The following is a 19,583-nucleotide window of genomic DNA, read 5'->3' as shown; positions in this document are numbered from 1 at the left end:
GATGGAACCCATGATCTTCAGCACCAAAAATAAGCCCCCAGGCACTGCCTGAGCTATGGGAGATCTTTAACTATCGGTCACAGGATGCTAGCTATGGTTGCTGGCACTGGAGCGAGGTGTGAGCACACGGAGCAGGCCAGGGTCTCATGCTCTGCAGTATCTGAGCACCTCACAATCTTAGTGTATTTATCCTGCCAGCCCCCTTGCAAGGAGAGGCAGCGCCATTATTTCCATGCTCCGGATGGGGAATAAGGCACAGAAGGGCCAAGTGTCTTGCCCAGGGTCACAAGAAGCACTTGGAATTGACCCTGGCTCTCCCAAGTCCCAGACTAGCAGCACCCCGACCATCCTCTCTGCATACATGTGCACACACCCCATCACAGTCCCAAACGCCAAGCCCCGTCCGCTCTTGCCGTCACATGGCATTTCCAAGCATGCAGATGCTATTAGCACATTATTGCTCTGACAGCACTCTGGGTGCTTCTACACTGCATTGTAAACGTTGCTCTGACTCAGGTTCGAGCCCAAATCTCTCTACTGTGCATCCACAAATCAGTCCGACTCGGCAGCAAACACTCAGGACCCAGGTCCCCCTGAGCCCAACTCCTGCTGTGACTCAGGTCCAAACCCTGTTGTTTTGCAGCGTGGACGCAGCCCCCGCTTGGAACATTGGCGTAGTGCAGCGTGGATGCACCAGCATGGCTCTGAGCCCCGGGTCCAACCGCTGTAAACCCGGGTTTTACAGTGTAGTGTGGACACTCAAGCCCAGGCTTGGAAACACCGTGTCCACAACCGTGGGTCCCACAGACCCGGGATTACAGTGCAGTGTAGACATACCCTCAGCTCTAACCAGGACAGGGATACTGTGCTAAGTGATGTCCAGACCCGGTGACCATAAGGGCGAAGCGAAGAGGTCCAGGCTGACTCCCAGAGCTGTGGTGCAGAGGAGGCAGCCAGAGGGGCACAGGACCCACCCGTCTCCTTTCAGAGGGAGCCAGTCTGCCCTGGAGCCGGTGAGACATCACACAAGTGGCAGCTCACGCTGAAAGGTCCACAGAGTTGGTTTTCCCACCAGTACCGCTCAGGAAGGAGGGGATGGGGGATTCCCAACGAGAGGGAAACCCCCTCAACAGAGACTCCTAGGAGAGGGAGAGAGAAAATTCTGGGGGTGGCGGGGGCACAACCATCCAAACGCCGGCCACTTGCTATTTTAAACAACTCCCCCGCGTTGTCATGACAACTAACTGTTCTAAGGAGGCTGTGTCTGCTCAGAAGGCCCCCACAGTGTTCTGCAAGCACCAGAGATGCACAAAATCCACCCCTCCAAGGGAGCGTCTCACGTGCACTTATTATTATTCAGGATCTGAACCCAGAGATCCTCAGCCTGGAAATGAACCGCTGCAGAGAGAGGGGCCCAGGCTGGGCTTAGCTGCTGGTGGAGTCCTTTCAGGCCACCTTAGCAAGATGGAATTCCCCCCTCCCCCAGGGTCTCCTTTCCCCATGCCAACCATGCCTCTGCTCTGGGGTTTCTGTGCTTTGTCTCATGACAATGGAGCTACAATGATTTACATCACCTGGAGATCTGGCCTTTAGACTCCTCCCCAGCGGTGACTCCTGTACGATCATGTGTGGAAAACGTCCAGTGCGGCCCTTGCATTTGAGAAGGCCTTTCTCAGCATACGCCTAGCCTGACATGCATGGGGAGCAGGTTTGGACCGAGTCGCTCCCTTTCCCTGTTACAGAACTAAGGGGTCTAAATAAGTTTGAGCCAAAGCACAGACTATTTGCTACCCTCATTCAGGGTTCTAAAAAGATAAATAAATCCCCGCTTCTTTTAATGAATGGAAAGTTTCATCAGACACAACCCCCAGCCTCCAACAAAGGGGGCTGTTATACGGCCAGCGTCCCAGAGGAAATCTCCTAGATCTGTTTTCCTCCTGGGTAAGAAGAGCGGCATTTCTAATCCTCCATCCTCTTGATCATGCCAAAGAGGAACGGAAGAACAAAGTTTAAAGCGAGTGGCTGTCCTTCCTTCGAATCTGGTTCTTGTCCACTAGGAACCGGTTACAGACCACCAAATGGTCATTTCTGTCACTCACCACTGACTTGGGCTGGACTCACACCTGGGACCAAGAGGCAGAAGGCTCTGTGGCTCTTCATTAATCCCCCCACACCCCAATAAGGTTCTCTTAAGAACATCTGGAAGGGAGGTGGGGAGAATGAGAAAGAACAGCAGCGGGATTCAGTGGCCTTTCTACCACCGATCTCCTGACAGAAAGCAGGGAGCAGAGGGAACAGTTACACTGAGGAGGCGAGCAGAAGCAGCACTAACGCTAGAGACAGAAGCACCTGGAGAAAGAGGGTTACACTCCAGGCCTAGCCGCAGTGGAAGGGTTTTAGGACACCATTAGCTTAATCCCTGCTAACACCTTTAATTCAGCCCCAGCGGCGTTGTTGCACTGCCTATAGCTCAGGAGACAGGAAATTCCCTGCAGAGGCTGCCCAGGGCTTCACTTACTTAACGCTAAATGCAAACAATTAGCTAGAGCCGGCTTTAAAGAGAATGGGAGGAGAGACTAAAACACAAACAATCCCCAAGCTGAGAGACAGGAGCAGACGGGGAGAAAGAAACCAGGGTTAATAACCTCCCTGCTTCCATCACCACCATAGCGCTGGGAGAGCACAACGCCCTGCACAGGAGACACAGCCTAGCAGGACAGCCCTAGAGTCCCTGCCCCAAGGGGCTTGTAGCCTCCAGGCACCATGGGCCAGATCCTCAAATGGTGTAAACTGACCTCAGAAGAGCTGATTTACATCACCTGAAGAACTGGGACAAAATGTCTGTCCCCCAGACTTGGTTAGTTACAACCCTGTATTCCACACATGTTGTACTGGGGCCAGGGGATCTGAGCCATCTGAAGGCTGTCACCGGACTTGGGACACAGAGACCATCCCATCTACACTGCACCCCTGAACCGCTTTATAACCCGCTTTCCCTAGCACTGTAGGAGCGTAGATATGGCCAATAGGAACGTGTTTGTCATTCTCAATAGGCTCTCTGGGTCAGGTGGGATTTGGAGGAGAGGGAAGGAACCTGGTCTACACCTGGAAGGCCATCCCAGTTATGGGAGGAAAGAAGGAACGAAGCTTCAAATGATATTCGTCAAGAGGAGCGGCCAGGAGAGGAGATTGGGAGCATCGCAGCGGGGGGAAGATGGAGGCAGAAGCAGATTTATGGAGAGCTTTGAAAGTTAGGAGACACTTGTGATTGTAGAAGAAACTGGGAACCCAGTAGAGAGAATCAAGAAGGGAGAGGATCTTAGAAGCGGCATTTGGATTGGCTGGAAAGGATGAGGTCATAGAATTCGAGGACACCAGGGTGGTATTTATTATTTATATTAACATAGCACTTTAAGGACAGTGGTCCCACTGTGCTAGGTGCTGTACAAACATATAGCAAACAGGCAGGCTCCGCCCTAAGAGCGGACATGGAGCTGTTGGCAAGAGCTGCTGCATTTTGGCAGCAGAGAGAAAAACTCAGGCCAAGATTTGCTATCCTAGTTGCTTACAATAAGACATCTAAAAATCCATATTTAGGCACCTCATTAAGTGGCCTGGGAACTCTGGGGGCTCAGCAAGTGTGACTCAAGGCAGCATTGACTTCCTGAGAGTCTGCGGCGACATGTCTGAGAAGGGTGAACTCCTCCCCCCATTTATCGCAATGTTGGTGTTGACTCTGAAACCTAATAGTGACTGTTGGGGGGGAGGGATAGTTCAGTGGTTTGAGCATTGGCCTGCTAAACCCAGGGTTGTGAGTTCAATCCTTGAGGGGGCCACTTGGGGATCTGGGGCAAAATCAGTACTTGGTCCTGCTAGTGAAGGCAGGGGGCTGGACTTGATGACCTTTCAAGGTCCCTTCCAGTTCTAGGAGATGGGATATCTCCATTAATTTTTTTAAAATTTTTAATTGTTCCAAAGTCAACATTGTCAACTATTGGTGCTGATCATTTTAGCAAAAACATCCAGCTATTCTAGGATTGTGAATGGAGTCTGACTAGTGAATTGCCCCTTTGCCCCCTCCTTCCGAGTTGACCACTGAGGAACATAATCTACAGGTCCCACCCTCCATGCATGGCCTAGTCTCTGGGCCTGCCCCTAGAGGATGACAGTACGCACGTACACACTCAGAGGAGGCAGACAGTTCCAAGCCTCTAGTGTGGTATGGAAGAAGGCACAAAGACAAGAGAGCTCTGCGGGTCCCTCTGGTTATATTCCAGGGACTTTGAATCAGACAGGGACCAGGCTATTTGTATTATATAAAAGCCTCTACCACCCACCCCCTATGGTGAAACTGCCTCATCCCAAACTCCCCGTGAACTCAAGCTTTTGTGAGGTTTGACTCTCATTCTCTTTTTTCTCTTCCATTCCCCAGGACCTCCAGGCTGCTCTTGGGGCTACAAGCCCCTAGAGAGCATGAAAGAAGCCATGCTTGCCATATAAGAGACTGGATCTTATGACAATTCGGACTCCAGAGATTTGGAGAGCATTTGACTTTCTCCTACCTCCTGGAAGTAGCTGGTTCTCATAACTGCAGGATCTATTTACCCTCACACCACCCCTATGAGGCAGGGCAGAGCTATTATGCCTATAGAACACTTGGGAAACTGAGGCACGGAAACCACAGAGTGGTTTGCCCAAAGTCACCCCGGGAGTCTGTGGCAGAGCAGAAAACTGAAACCTGGTCTCCAACTAGTGACCTAACCACTGGGCCATCCAGCCTTCTCACTTTCTTACTGGAACCTAACCTCTGACCCCCTGCTGCGGTGCGTCATACAACGGCCTCTTTGTCCGCTTGATCGGGAGCAGAACTTCTTGGCTTTGCTCTTTATAGCCATCCAGCCTGGATTAGAACTGCTCCAGCAACACCCTATTAATAGCAACACCCTCCAGGAACCATACCAATGTCTTTAATAATAAAGCATATGTTTATTTCTGGACATAATGTTCCTCTTTTCCAGAGCGCAGAGACTCAGGCATGCCGAGTTGCCAAGGTTTTGCTGGCCCCATACGCTCTATACGACAGAAACAATTAACACAGAGCACTGAAAGGCTGGTGCTGGGGTGGAGGGTTTGGTTTCAGCGGATGACACGGAATGGATCATCTCTTTACCTGGGATTCACGGTAATGTATTACAAGGGGAGGCCCATCGTGAACTCTCAGGATCTGGGGATCTGCTCCAATTCCACCCTGCAGAACGGCTTAGCACAGGCAGAGTTAGCTACTATTAGCCGGTTCTACATTTGTGCCATGTACCCAGGGATGAGTTTATACCAGTGCAAATAGCAGCTCTGGCTATCTGCACTAGGAGTTTTCACTACACAGCAGCTGGTCACTCCTGGTAATCAGGGCAAATCCCCAGGGAATGACAAAGCCTTAAATCTCACGGGTTTGGCCACTTCTTCAAAGAGGCTGGAAACATGTGTTGTGGGTAGCCTGTCTTCACCCACGCATCACACCCCTTTTACAGGCCTTGAGCCCTCCATTAGAGGCTAAGGTGGCTCTGCTGGGCCAGCCACTTTTCACAGGACAGTCATGCCCATTTGGAGACCACTGTCCTGAACTCTCTTCAGGGCACCACAATGATGTTGTGATGCCCTGACCATTGCTGGATGACCCTGCGGTTCAGACGTCCTGTGTGCTCTGATCACTGGATCTGCAACACCCACAAACACACGTGCAAAAGAGAGAAACAGACAGAGCGGTGGTGCATTCCATCCATCATAGCACAGCGGAACCCGGGACAGAGCCGTGCTAAAGACCCACTCTGATCTCAACATCATTACCTACCAAATTCACGGCCATGAAAGACACGTCACAGACTGTGAAAGCTGGTCTCCCCCCATGAAATCTGGTCTTTTGTGTGCTTTTACCCTATACTATACAGATTTCACGGGGGAGACCAGCGTTTCTCAAATTGGGGGTCCTTACTCAAAAGGGAGTTGCAGGGGGGGTCACAAGGTTATTTTAGGGGGGGATCACAGTATTGCCACCCTTACTTCCGCGCTGCCTTCTGAGTTAGGCGGCCAGAGAGCAGTGGCTATTGGCCGGGTACCCAGCTCTGAAGGCAACACCCCGCCAGCAGCAGTGCAGAAGTAAGGGTAGCAATACCACAACCTCACCTACAATAACCTTGTGACCCCCTACAACTCCCATTTGGGTCAGGATCCCTACAATTACAACACTGACATTTCAGATTTAAATAGCTGAAATCATGACATTTATTATTTTTAAAATCCTAGGACTGTGAAATTGACCAAAATGAACCGTGAATTTGGTAGGGCTCTAATCATTAGCACATCCACAGCCATGATGTAAACAACCCTACTCAAAGATAAGCGGTGCCCAAGAGGCTCCACTAACCTTGACAAAGGTAACATACTGCCTACTGGGCAAAACGGAGTAAAAAAACCCACAACAAGCTGGATTACTACAGAACCCTTCAAAAATCCAGTGCACAGATATCTCACTACAGCCGAATGTGCAAAACACAGTCATTCTTCCCCTACACAGAATCCATGGGTACAAACCCATGGGGGTTTGGACTAGATGACCTCTTGAGGTCCCTTCCAACCCTGATATTCTATGATTAAACTGAAAATAAAAGCCAGGCCACAAAGGGCCCACAGGAAAGCTGAGGAGGAAAGAATTAGTAACTCATATGTGGGAGAAAAACTGACTATGAAAGACACTTTCTGCTTTGCAAAGAAGCTCTTGGAAATGGGTAGATGATTCCTGCTAAGAGGCAAGGAAGGGAAACAGTGTGTGACTTGGGAAGAAAGAAAAGTTTTGCAGAAACAGACTCATAATATGTGGCAGCTAGTACCAAATCTGCAATGGCCAGTGATACAAAACGGGCACATTAGAGGTGTGGGAAGGTTCTAGGATTTGTATTGTAGTTGTGGGGAGAAGGTCTTGTGGTGAAGGCAGTGGACTGGGGCTCCTGAGATCTGGGTCCCCAGCTCTACCATGGATTCCTGTGTGCCCTGGGCAAGTCACTTACTCTCACTGTGCCTCAATTCTCTAGTTGTAAAATGGGGATAATAATCTATTTTGTCTGTTAAGACTGTAAGCTTTCAGGGGTAGAGACCATCCCTTACTGTTGATAGACCCTGGATCTCAGCCAGGGTCTCTATGTGCTAACAATGAGTATATATATTTTCACAGCTTTTTTTTTTTTTTTTTTATTGCCTCAAGGAGACATTTGTGGGTCTGAAGCACACAACAGGTGGCCTGATTTATTACTTTGGCTGCATAAATGGCATCCCATACAAACACTGAGCTCTTTGGCTCAGTCAAGTCCCCCAAGTTCAGGCCTACTCATGCCTATTGTGAAAGCCAAACCTAGACACAGACACTGGATATACTGTAAACACTTGATGCGTCATTTGTCGTCATGCTGATAAAGTTATTGACACTGAGGCAGGAAAGAGCTGGGGGGCCTAGTGCATCGGTCAGTTTATACTTGCCCAGCGCAGATTTCTGTTAGCGGGATGGGATCTGGCCATACCTATCCTTTAGAAGGGAGTTGGAGATTTAATATAAAGGCTACCCCAATATGCAGGTCCAAGGCAGTAAGAGAATGGTGAATACTATTGTTTCAATTGCCTGGCATTGTGTCTAAAACGTCTTGGGCCAAATTCACTTCCTGATGTAAAAACCCCATCGACTTCACTGATGAATTTGTCCCCTGATGTTTACAGGCATCTAATGATCGTTAGCCCACTAGCTGTGTGCAACTCTTCCCTGGGCAAATGCTTGATGTACTGTATTGTATCTTGGCAGGCCTTGTCTAGATTGTCAGACCAATAAAGAACTGCTGGGCTGAACTGTTAAACAGGGAACAGTCTTGTATTGTGGTTTTTTAAAAAGGTGGCAACACCCTCAGACATGCTCACACTTTTTCACACCCTGACTCTGCTCTGCTTCCAAAACTGCAATCTCACCCCTTGGTCTCTCTCACACAGCATCTCACACACACACACACCAAGGCCCGGTTGTTTCCTTGGACATCCAAAGAGAACAGATGCACTAAAACATCTGTGGAAAACCTGCAACAAGAGATGGTCCACTGAGTGCAACTCACAACCAAATGCCCCCTTGCAAACCGCTGAGACCATTCAGGAACAGACGGAGCCTGTCTGGAAAAGGACGAAGGAGGAAAGCGTCACAGACATCAGATGCATGGACATGACTAGGTGGTGACTAAAGAAACAATAGAAATATAGATACAGGCTGTCTGCAAAAGTACCTGACTGAATTCTTCCCAGTGAAAGAGTCACGGGGCGGTGGCTAGGCCTGGCGTGAGAGCATAGGCCGTTGCCATGCTTTGACTTGTGTATCGGTACAGAGGCAAAGCGGTTAGGGCACACAGTTGGGAGACATGGGGTGCTATTCTTTCCTCTGTCACTGACTCGCTGCCTGGCCTTGGTCAAGTCATGCAGCTGCTGTTTTCCCACCTGGAAAACAGGGACGATGATACTTACCCACCACTGTAAAGAGGGATGAGCTCCTCATGGCACTACCGAAGGGAAAAATATAGCCCTTGACTCCCACATCAGCCCATCCGGATTAGTACTGTTGCACTGGGAGCCTGATCCTGCTGAAGCCAATGAGAGCTGGATCTAGCCCATAGCAATCGGTACTCTTACAGCAGCTCCTAAAAGCTCACTGTCTGCTAAGAGCCGATGCAAAGCACTACACAAGGGAAGCCATTTGCAGTGCACAGTAACAGCAAGTTTCACTAGGCCTACAAACCCAGAACTATGCTACACGTTCTGGAGCACCATCTCCTGGCACCTTCTCTTGTAACTACCTGTTTACCTGTATATAGAAGTAGGGCACTCTCGTCACACTGCCTTTGGCCTAAATATTCAACCGTGTCGAGTGAATTTGGGGCCTTAAAAGGAGCCTGATTTTCACATGGCGGGGGCGCAGCCTGACAATCAGACCCCTCTACGGGGTCACAGGTTGGGCACCTGAAATCACCAATGGGTTTTGCAAATAAAGGTCTTTTTGAATAGTGGTGAAAGCAGCAGCCTTACTCCTCTGCAGAATGCCCAACAGAGAGCGCTAAGTGGGCAGTGGACTGGAAGTCACCGCTGGTCCCATTGCAAACAGCGTTAGTAGGAATTGGCTCATCCACAAGCCGGAGACCAGCCTGGGTTGGAGCATTACACACACACACACACACACACACACACACACACACACACACACACACACACACACACACACACACACACACACACACACACACCCTTCTCCTTTACAGAAACAGGTCAGGGTCACAGCCCGCTCCCTTTGATCTAAAACGGCACAACTTCTAGTGGCTCCAGTGGCACTAGCATTTGGCTATTGGAATAGTGGCGGCCCGCTTTCCTGACGGAAGCTCCACCCCTGTGATAGATTAGAAGATGGGCGTGTCCTCTCACAGCAGGTCTGGCACAGTGGCTGCCCCACCCCAGCATGCAAACTCCATCCCTGCGTACAATAGTATTAGGGCATTTGTGTTTATATTTTCCTCTCCGCTGGTTTAATACCCCAGGCAGCCATTTGGGAGGCCAAAGCAGTGCGAGATCTGGGCTTCTCCTGGCATGTCTGTATGGCCACCATAAGAATTAAACATGCAAAGAAGGCACCAGACTGGGAGTGAGGGTTCTGCCCCCAACTCGGCCACCGACATACAGTGCCACCTTGGGCAAGTCACTTCCTTGCCCTGGCCTCGGTTTCCCCAGGCGTAGAATGGAGAGAAAGATACCTCCCCAGTTTGTGACACGCTTTGAGATCTTTGGATGACAAATACTATCCATATACACAAAGGGACAGTGGCACCCCAGACTATTCACTCTCTCCCCGATGGGATTGTTAAAATGCCCATCACCGTGATGGGCAGGTGCCTAAAGTTTAATACACAGGGCACAGTGGGCAGCCAGGAGGTGCTGAGGGAATAGTGGTATGACGTATACAATGGCCCTGGATACTGTTGCCAGTGGCTATTTTTGCTTTGGCAGGAGCTGAGGAACAGGAGGTGGTTTCTGATCATCTGAATAACCGGTGGAGAACACCTTTTGGGGCATGGCCACCCACGGCTCAAGAACCACTGCTCTCTGGGCAACTAGACAGCCCCAAGGACAGAAACGTTGTCCCCTTATCCCAGACCCAGGTGCACAAGGCTGGGAGTCTATGTAGATAAAGGCCATAGTGTTTAAATGTCCCTAATGTGGGGAAGACGGACCCAAGGTCTGACCCAGTATTGCTGGCGATGCCATCGATGGCACATGCTCTTCTGGACCAAGCTTCCAGTCGTGGCCCACTTCAACATAAGCACAGACTGACTCACTCCCTCACCCCAGGAGTCTGCATTTCCCTGTACCCATCCCTGAAGGTCAGTTACGTGTGAAACATCTCCCTGGCCCAACCGACTCCCCGACATGATAGGCCCTCAAACCTCCTGCCCTTAGCAGGCCCCTTCCCGCTGGCCTACCTCTGCCTCAGGACACTGACTCCCCTTACCTGCCGTAGCAAGGCCTCTCCGTTGATGGAGTCCTGCTGCTGCTGAGCGATGGTGACCCCCAGCACCAGGGTGTGGATGCCGCAGGAGATGGCCGTGATGAGCACAATGGGCGTGAGGCGCAGGGGCAAAGTGATGAAGAAGGAGAAGACGAAGAAGGCCTGCCAGCCCACTGTGTCACTGGCCTCGTGGAAGTGGGAAAAGTTGAGGCCCAGGTAGCAGAATATCTGGGCAGCGATGAGAATCCAGAGGACATAGGGCAGGAACTTGCGGGAGATGCGGTCTGGCAGGAGCCCGTACTTGCATAGGACGAAGAGCAAGATATCGGCGGCCAGGCCCACGGAGGCCACCAGGATGGGGGCCAGCTTGTCTGTGGTGTAGACCACGGCACACATGACAATGACATAGCAGTCGAAGAGGGCAGCGAAGACCACCAGCACCAAGAGGGTCTCGTGGCGCTGCCGGCGGAAGTAAGTCTGGTAGAGGTTCTCCAGGGACTCGGGGGCGAAGGTGAGCCGCATGAAACGCGGCAGGCAGAGGCATGAGCCCGAGTTCCTCACTGTCACCTCATGGGTCCGGCCCACCCCACGTTCAGGGTCGGAGGGTAGGCTGACCGAGTAGTCAGCCGAGTACTCGGCCGAGTACTCCGGCTCAGAGAAGGCCCTGTTCCCGGGCATCCTGCCTGCCCACTTTTCCCAACCAACCCTTGGAGAACTGGCACCGTCTGCAGCCGACGGTTACACCAAAGGAGCTCCGGCTCCCATTTACCTCAGGGCAACCAACAGGCAAGGGCAAAGAGGCATCAGCAATGGCATCTCAGTTCTCCCCCTCAGACCCACGTCCTCCCCAATCCAGACGTTCCAGTTGGAAACCCAGGCTCCAAAGAGGGGAGCGTGCCAGTAGCCAACAGGGCACGTCCACGGCCTCCCCCTGCGCTGAAGCCTTCAACTGGCTGCCCTGTAACACCCCGACCCTTCCCACTCACGCCCCTTTCAAATGTCACCAAAAATAAAATTAAATTTAAAAAACAATTGGCTGAGCTCCAAACAGAATCACGAGCTGCAACTAGCAACTCCAACTACCCAGCTCCCTCCAGCCGCTCCCCAGTCCCCGCGCTCTCGGAGGCTGCAATCAAAACAGCTTTTAGAATACAAAAAAAGACATATAAATGTCTCACTGCCTCCTTAGTAGAGAAACCAGAATCGGGGTGGTCTCTCCCGCTTTCCCTCCCCAATTTTTTTCCACTTTGGTCTTCTCGGGACCGTCCGTCCCCAGCAACCATTTACAAATTGAACCCCAGGATGATATTCCTCAATGCACTAGGGTCTCAGGTCCCCAAATCACACCTGCTCCCCCCTCCATGTGGGGGCAAAGGAATAAATAGCATTGGCCGGCCATTCCATGCACCCTGCAGGTCTTTGATTCTCATCCAGCTGTTAAGGGGAAGGGAGGAAGATTTTGTTTGTATCCGGAGTCGCCAACAAATAAAATGGGGGGGAAGGACAGTCAGCAGAAGAGGCACTGATCTGTCAACCCTGCAGGCTCCAAACTGTTGCTTTCAGCTCCCCCATCAATCCAGGTAGCCCGTTCCCTGGCCTTGTTCTGGAGAAGGCCAGTTCTCCCCCCTCACCATCTCAGTGCTGACAGGAGGGGATGTGGGGGAAGAGCCTCTCGGCTTCTTTGGTTTAGGCCTTGTTGAAATTAAAGCAGGGCTGTGGGAAATGGTGGTCTCCTACCCTGGGAGAGCGAAGGCGTGGGCAGATCCTGGAAGCCCCACGACGCTGCTAGCATCCCCTACCAGTCACCAGTTTGCTCTGGCTTCTGTTTGCTCTCGGGCGAGCCCACGTCCTGCCTGGAGGAGAAGACGGATGGATGGCAGAGTCCAAACTAAACAGACGTCTCTTTAAGAGCCGAGTGTCTCTCTCAGCCGAAAACCCCATTCGGAGTCCATACTCTGCCTCTGGATTCTCCTCTCATCCATCTTCAGCGTCCCTCTTTTTGCATCCTCCTCCTCCTCCGCGCCCAGCAGCTGGTGTCTTGGGAGGCAGATGCCGTGCCTGTGTGTTTTTCCGTCTCTCTCTCTCTCTTCTCTGTTTTTTTTGGTGACAATTCCCTTCTTCCCCTTGGAGCCCAACTGGGTGTCTTGTTGGAGCGTGTGCGCAGAGGTGGGTGGGTGGGAATCCGTCAAGCATAGACACCCAGCAGAAAAATGATGGAGGAGGAGGCAGAGGAGGAGGGGGAATGGGCGTAGCTTAAAATTATTGAAGAGAAAATAAAATCAAACAAGTGCATGGCTCGCGAACACACATGTGCAGCCTGCACGCAGGCACGCACCCACCCATCCCAGGGCTCGCCTCCTGCTCTCTGCTAGGGACTCTCCCTGGCAAACCACCCCAGAGTTAAATGCCTGGCAGGGGAAAGAGGTGGTGGCGCTGGAAAGGAAAGCCAGGCTGCTCAGCGGATGACAACTTTGTTATGCAGTCTGGGGGTGGGCTGCTCATGACAGTAAGGAGGGGGGGCACGGGGAATATCCCCCCTCGGTCTGCGGAGGGGGAGAAGCCCCTTCCCCTTCCCCCAGAAGCAGGGTGCTGCCCAGGGGCAGAGGGCTAGCTACCAACGCTGGAAGCTCGCTCCTCCCAGCTGGCGGGCTGTGGCTGTAGGGGCGGGCTCGCTGCTGCAGGATGGGGGAGCTGCTGGGGGGGGACAAGGGCAGCTGCCGTTCCGCCTCAGCCGGGCAGGGGACCCCCGGGGCTGGGAGAAGTGTGAGCGGCTGCACGCCCCGCTCCTCCTCAGCAGCCCCCTTTCCCCGGGCCCACACGCCTGCCCCGGCCGCTCCCCGCTCGGCGGCCCCCGGGGCGGGTGCAGCTCCTGGCGGTGCTCGGGGCGGCGGCTGCTGCGGGCGCTCGCGGCGCCCCCCTCCCCGGGAAACTCCCCGCCCCGCGTGCGGGGCCGCGAGCGCCCGGGATTGGCGCGAGCGAGCAGGGCGCGCGCCGAGGGGCCTGCGCTGCGGCTTAAGGCAGCGCGCCGCGCAGGACGGGGGGCTGCACCACGCCACGCCTGGCAGCGGAGTGGGCGCTGAGAGATGCCTGGGGGAGGCGGGGGGTGGTGGTTTGTGGGGGTGCCTGGGTGGAAGGGGGGCTGGTAGGTGCTAAGCTGGGTTTGCCCCGGGGGAGGGGGCGTGATGCTGAATTTATGGGAGGGGGGAGGAGATGGGACAAGCTCAGGAGCTGGGGGTAGCTGGAGATAAAGGGCGGGGTGGATGGGTTTGTGGGGGTGTTGCTGGGTGAGTGGGGCTTGGGGAAGGGTTTGTAGGGATGGCAGGGGGACAATGTGGGCGGTTGGGGGCAAAGGGCTGGGGGTAGATAGGTGGGGGGGCTGCTGGGTGCAGGTAGTGTAGGGGAGAAGCTGGGTTTGTGGGGGTGTTGGGGGGGCTGCAGGGTGAGTGGGGCTTGGGGAAGGGTTTGTAGGGATGGCAGGGGGACAATGCAGGTGGCTGGGGGCAAAGGGCTGGGGAGGAAGCTGGGGGTAGATAGTTGGGGGGGCTGCTGGGTGCAGGTAGTGTAGGGGAGAAGCTGGGTTTGTGGGGGTGTTGGGGGGCTGCTGGGTGAGTGGGGCTTGGGGAAGGGTTTGTAGAGATGGCAGGGGGACAATGCGGGCGGTTGGGGGCAAAGGGCTGGGGGTAGATAGTTGGGCTGGCTGCTGGGTGCAGGTAGCGTAGGGGAGAAGCTGGGTTTGTGGGGGTGTTGGGGGGCTGCTGGGTGAGTGGGGCTTGGGGAAGGGTTTGTAGGGATGGCAGGGGGACAATGTGGGCGGTTGGGGGCAAAGGGCTGGGGGTAGATAGTGGGGGGGCTGCTGGGTGCAGGTAGCGTAGGGGAGAAGCTGGGTTTGTGGGGGTATTGGGGGGGCTGCAGGGTGAGTGGGGCTTGGGGAAGGGTTTGTAGGGATGGCAGGGGGACAATGCAGGTGGCTGGGGGCAAAGGGCTGGGGAGGAAGCTGGGGGTAGATAGTTGGGCTGGCTGCTGGGTGCAGGTAGCGTAGGGGAGAAGCTGGGTTTGTGGGGGTGTTGGGGGGGGACTGCTGGGTGAGTGGGGCTTGGGGAAGGGTTTGTAGGGATGGCAGGGGGACAATGCGGGTGGCTGGGGGCAAAGGGCTGGGGGTAGATAGTTGGGGGGCTGCTGGGGGCAGGTAGCGTAGGGGAGAAGCTGGGTTTGTGGGGGTGTTGGGGGGCTGCTGGGTGAGTGGGGCTCGGGGAAGGTGGGTTTGTAGGGATGGCAGGGGGACAATGCGGGCGGCTGGGGGCAGATAGGTGGGGGGGCTGCTGGGGGCAGGTAGCGTAGGGGAGAAGCTGGGTTTGTGGGGGTGTTGGGGGGGGGACTGCTGGGTGAGTGGGGCTTGGGGAAGGGTTTGTAGGGATGGCAGGGGGACAATGCGGGTGGCTGGGGGCAAAGGGCTGGGGGTAGATAGTTGGGGGGGCTGCTGGGGGCAGGTAGCGTAGGGGAGAAGCTGGGTTTGTGGGGGTGTTGGGGGGCTGCTGGGTGAGTGGGGCTCGGGGAAGGTGGGTTTGTAGGGATGGCAGGGGGACAATGCGGGCGGCTGGGGGCAGATAGGTGGGGGGGCTGCTGGGGGCAGGTAGCGTAGGGGAGAAGCTGGGTTTGTGGGGGTGTTGCTGGGTGCGTGGGGCTTGGGGAAGGTGGGTTTGTAGGGATGGCAGGGGGACAATGCGGGCGGCTGGGGGCAGATAGGTGGGGGGGCTGCTGGGGGCAGGTAGCATAGGGGAGAAGCTGGGTTTGTGGGGGTGTTGCTGGGTGCGTGGGGCTTGGGGAAGGTGGGTTTGTAGGGATGGCAGGGGGACAATGCGGGCGGCTGGGCAGGAAACGGGGGGTAGATAGGTGTGTGGTGGTGGCGGCTGGGGGGCTGCAGGTAGTTGAGGGGAGAAGCTGGGTTGGGTGGGGGGGTGGAAGTAGAGAGGAGTGCCTGGGGGAGGGGAAGGCTAGGGCCACCTGCTCCTCCACTTCCTCCTCTTTATCTCCACTGCCTGTTGCCCTGGCTACCCTTTCCCCACCCTGATCCATGGAGGGTGCAGCCTGCTCAGCCAGCCCCACAGCACACCCCGGCAGCCATGAACTGCAGTGGCGGGGTGTGGCTGCGGTCCAGCTGTGTGGGTGACAGTCTGTGCAGCAGGTGCGAGTGGGGAAGCAGGTGCGAGTGTCACCTGAGCTGCCTGATCCTGGGCGGGTTTGGGGCCTCTCCCTGGGACTCACTTAACCTCCCTGCCTCTGTTTCCCTGTCTGTGCAACAGATCAGTTGTGACTCCTGCCCTGTGCACAACAATGTGAAGGAACCACACTGGCACAGTGGGGTTCAAGTAACTGCCTTTACTTATTGTGTACAACATGCAAAGCCTAGTTACATATACACACTACTGCCCTGACTGGTTTCTAAACAGAGAACACAGTGAGCATCATTCGAGCGCTCACATACTATTTAAAGAGATACTACCCAGTTTTTACACCACAGTGCCTAATACTTATTTCCTGGGGTATTGTGAGTGGTTTGCAAAGTGCTATGAAGAGAGAAAACCCTATATTGTCATACCCACTCTCTCCACATAACTGTTGTGGTTTTCCAGATGCAGGATGCATCTTTGGGAGTGAGGGAGGATGTGGGAACATCTGGATGGCGGAGCTGCCAGCACATCCTCCTCTAGCAAGGAGATACTGATGCCCTGTCAGAGCTCTTGTACAGCACTTAAAAATGGGAAGGAAAAAATGCCAAACACCCTGTGAATCAATACACCACTGAGACCAAAATCTCTGGGCCAAATTAATCTGTGGAGTAACACCAAGGATTAATTTCTGTGTTCAAAAACACAGACATTCATGCACAAGGCAAAATTAGCCAGTAGAATTAATTGCCACTAGAAACTAAGACCAAGAATTTAGCACCAGACTTCTAAAATGATTTTCTGATGTGCAGACAAATCTCCACCAGATTGAATTGGATGCATGCATGAAACACAAATTAACCCATGTGCAGCAGGGGAGCTCTTGGGGATAGATTTTTTTAATAACTGTTTAAAATCTGAATTCAGTGCTGGTGAAAGATCCCAGCTCGACAGCCCTTGGGAGCCATTCAGCAGGTACAATATGGACAGCACCAGTTCAAGCTACATCCATTAATGTGATCCAAGTCCCCTTGCACTTTCTGAGTTCAGTGCTTTTCAAGTTTTATTGCTGTTTGCAAGAGCTCCTGCCAAAGAAACTACTTTATAAACCTAACAGTGATACAGACTTTCTTCAAAGAAGGTACACAGTTCACAAACTGAGAATAAGAACTTGGAAGACTGTGTGTAACACTGCCATCTGGTGACTCCCATTATAACACCATCCCCATTCTCAACTTGTTCCATCAACCACAACGGAGCTCAGAGCAACTTCACAAATCATCTGCAATGACAGCCAGAAATGTACAAGTCCCAAACAGAAGAGAAAAAAATGAATAAAGGTTTAGCTATTTACCTGTGTGTGTAATGGTTCAGGGCAACTGCATCTGCATTTCCCCTTAGTGATCCAGCAAAGGAACCTGCTCTACATGTGTCACTCTCTCTTCTGACCAGGGTATCTCAAGGCTTCAACAGTTCACTGTGTTATTCCCAGCAAAAGACAGATTGTCAAAGCAGACCTGCTTGCTTTCTCTTCGACTGATAATGCTGTAACTGCCCATACAGTTAAACTACCACATAGCTCTTTCTATGCAAGCTTATTTATTCTTAAGGTAAAAGCATTGCAGAGAAAACATATTAAAAGCAATAAAAGAACCTACACACATGCTAATAAGTTTATCAGAGATCATGCAAACTCCGACATGGGCTACGGCAGATGCCTTCAAACCCCATAAAGGAGGAGACTCCTTTATGGTCACAGGTGCACAAAAGCCTCCCCTCAGAACTAGCACTCATTCAAAGTTTCGTCCTGCCTTTCACAGATCGGGATCTTTGATCTGGAGGAGCAGGTAATCAGCAGACAATGGGTTTTTCTCCCCAGGGCATAGTTTCAAAAGGCCTCCCAAGTACCTCCTAGGAAACCCACTGCCCATGTATTGTCCTGTAGCAGGGTGCTGGTGCAGAGGCACCTAATTAGTCCCTGCTCAGCCAGCCCCAATCAGGGGAAATAGATTGGGGCTGGTGAGAAGCCTGGTGCCCGGCCTTTAGAATTGGCTGCACCTGTGGGCCTGAGGGTTCAAGGGCTATAAAGGCTGGCTGGCAGCCAGAAGAAGGGGGAATGGCCAGGGGAAGGTTAGTCTGTCTAAGCTGAGGGCAGACTTTGTTTAGGAGAGGAGATTATCAGGCCTGCAAGCTCTGTATAGAGCATAACACTGGTGGTGGGAAAATGTTGTGTAAATAAAGCCACGGGTGCTGCATAACTAGAAGCCTCTCTGAGCTTTATTGGGGTAGCCAGTGGGCCCCAGGAAGAGGGGCGGGCAGAGGACTTGTCACAAGTGGGGGCTTGTCCAGGATTTTTTAGTGACAAAGACAGTTTAGTGACCTGGCAATGGAGAGCACCCTGCAGTGGCTCACCGAGCAACAGCGAGAGATGCAGAAAGCACTGCAGTCCTTCCAGCAGTCCCACCAGGTGGAGAGGCAGGCTCTACTCGCTTGGCAGGCAGAGCAGCAGAGGGCCTTACAGGACTTCATCAAGGAGCAGTTGACAGTGCAGCAAATGCTGGTAAGTCCTGCTGGGGGAGATGGCACCTGGGCCTCCATCTCTGTGAGATGGCCCCAGCAGATGACGCTGATGCCTTTTTGGGTACCTTTGAGCGGGTGGCCCTGAGCGCGGGTTGGGACCGGACAACCTGGGAGCTGCGGCTGGCCCCCATCTCACTGGGAGGCACAGGCAGTGTATGTGGCCCTGACTGACGCCCAAGCCAGGGACTACAATGTAGTGAAGGCAGCGATTTTTGGACTGCCTCGGGCTTTTGGCCGAGAAATATCAGCAAAAGTTTCGGGCAGCCCGGGGGGCGTGCGGCCCTGGGCCTTTGCTCACAAATTAACAGACTGGGTAACACGGTGGTTGAGGCCTGATGCCTACACCATGGGACAGATAATGGATCAAGTGATCCTTGAACGGTTTATACAGGGCCTCCCCGACAGCGTACGGGTTTGGGTGCAGCGACATCAGCCGGCCACTCTAGAAGCTGCCGTGCAGAGAACGTAGGAATAGGCAGAAGCTGACTTCCTGCCGAGGGAGCATTGGGCCCTGCGGGACACAGAGGGGGGGCAGGAAACCCCGTGAGCATGCTGGGGTGAAGCCGGTAGACAGGTGACGGGAGGAGCCCAAGGGGACCCCTAACTACCCGGGACAGCTCGTATGCTGGCGGTGTGGATAGCTGGGACATAAAAGCCGGGATTGCCCGGTGATGGAGTGTGAGGCAGCTGAGCCGCATTGGCTTATCCCTGGGGAAAGGATGTTAGTAGAATGCATCCACGGGGATAGGGAATATTGTCCTGTGGCCCAGGTACCCCTTGAAGTGCAAGGGCAGTTTACCGGAAGCGGGTGGGGATAATAGAGGGGTTGGCCTACCCCGTGGTCCTGGGGCTGGACTGGCACCCTCCCCAAAAGAGGGGAGAGACCACGGAGAAGGGACTGTTGAAGAAAAGGGGAAAGAGAGGGCAAGACCCTGGTGGAGGTGGACCCGGTACAAGGGGAGGCCCCACGACCTCCAGGGGGAAAAGCCAAGCAGCCTAGACAAGCCAAAATAGGGAGCCTGAGGGAGTAACCAAGGAGCAAAGGGAACTTCCCAGGCAGGACCACGTGGGGGAGGGAACCCCGGGGAGGGTGGAAGAAACACAACAGGGGGCAGCCCAACATCTAAGGGACAGAGGGCCTGGACCAGAGACGGGGCCGACTCGGGGCACTGGGCTCTGAGCCGTCGTCCCCCCTAGTAAAGGAAGGGGATCCTTCGGGGCAGCCGGCCCAACCGTATGAATGGTGTGAGGACCTCTGGGTGAGCATG

General features: G+C 53.7%; 1 protein-coding gene across 2 annotated transcripts in view; it reads right to left on the bottom strand.

Annotated features, from left to right (window-relative positions):
• The window catches only part of ADCY3 (adenylate cyclase 3), a 94,146-nt gene extending 80,626 nt beyond the window's left edge, over positions 1-13,520 (bottom strand). Inside the window, exon 1 of one of the 2 annotated variants that reach the window (XM_008173896.4) lies at positions 10,574-13,520. In XM_008173896.4, the coding sequence (XP_008172118.3) occupies positions 10,574-11,248 (675 nt within the window). In that variant the 5' untranslated portion in view covers positions 11,249-13,520. The remainder of the gene's footprint in view (positions 1-10,573) is intronic. The other variant, XM_008173894.4, reaches the window with a different exon arrangement.
• Positions 13,521-19,583: the final 6,063 nt, after the last annotated feature.

This window comes from Chrysemys picta, chromosome 3, assembly GCF_011386835.1.
Source record: "Chrysemys picta bellii isolate R12L10 chromosome 3, ASM1138683v2, whole genome shotgun sequence".
NCBI lineage: Eukaryota > Metazoa > Chordata > Testudines > Emydidae > Chrysemys > Chrysemys picta.
Note: the sequence above shows the minus strand (reverse complement) of the source record. Positions and strands in the feature narration are given on the sequence as shown.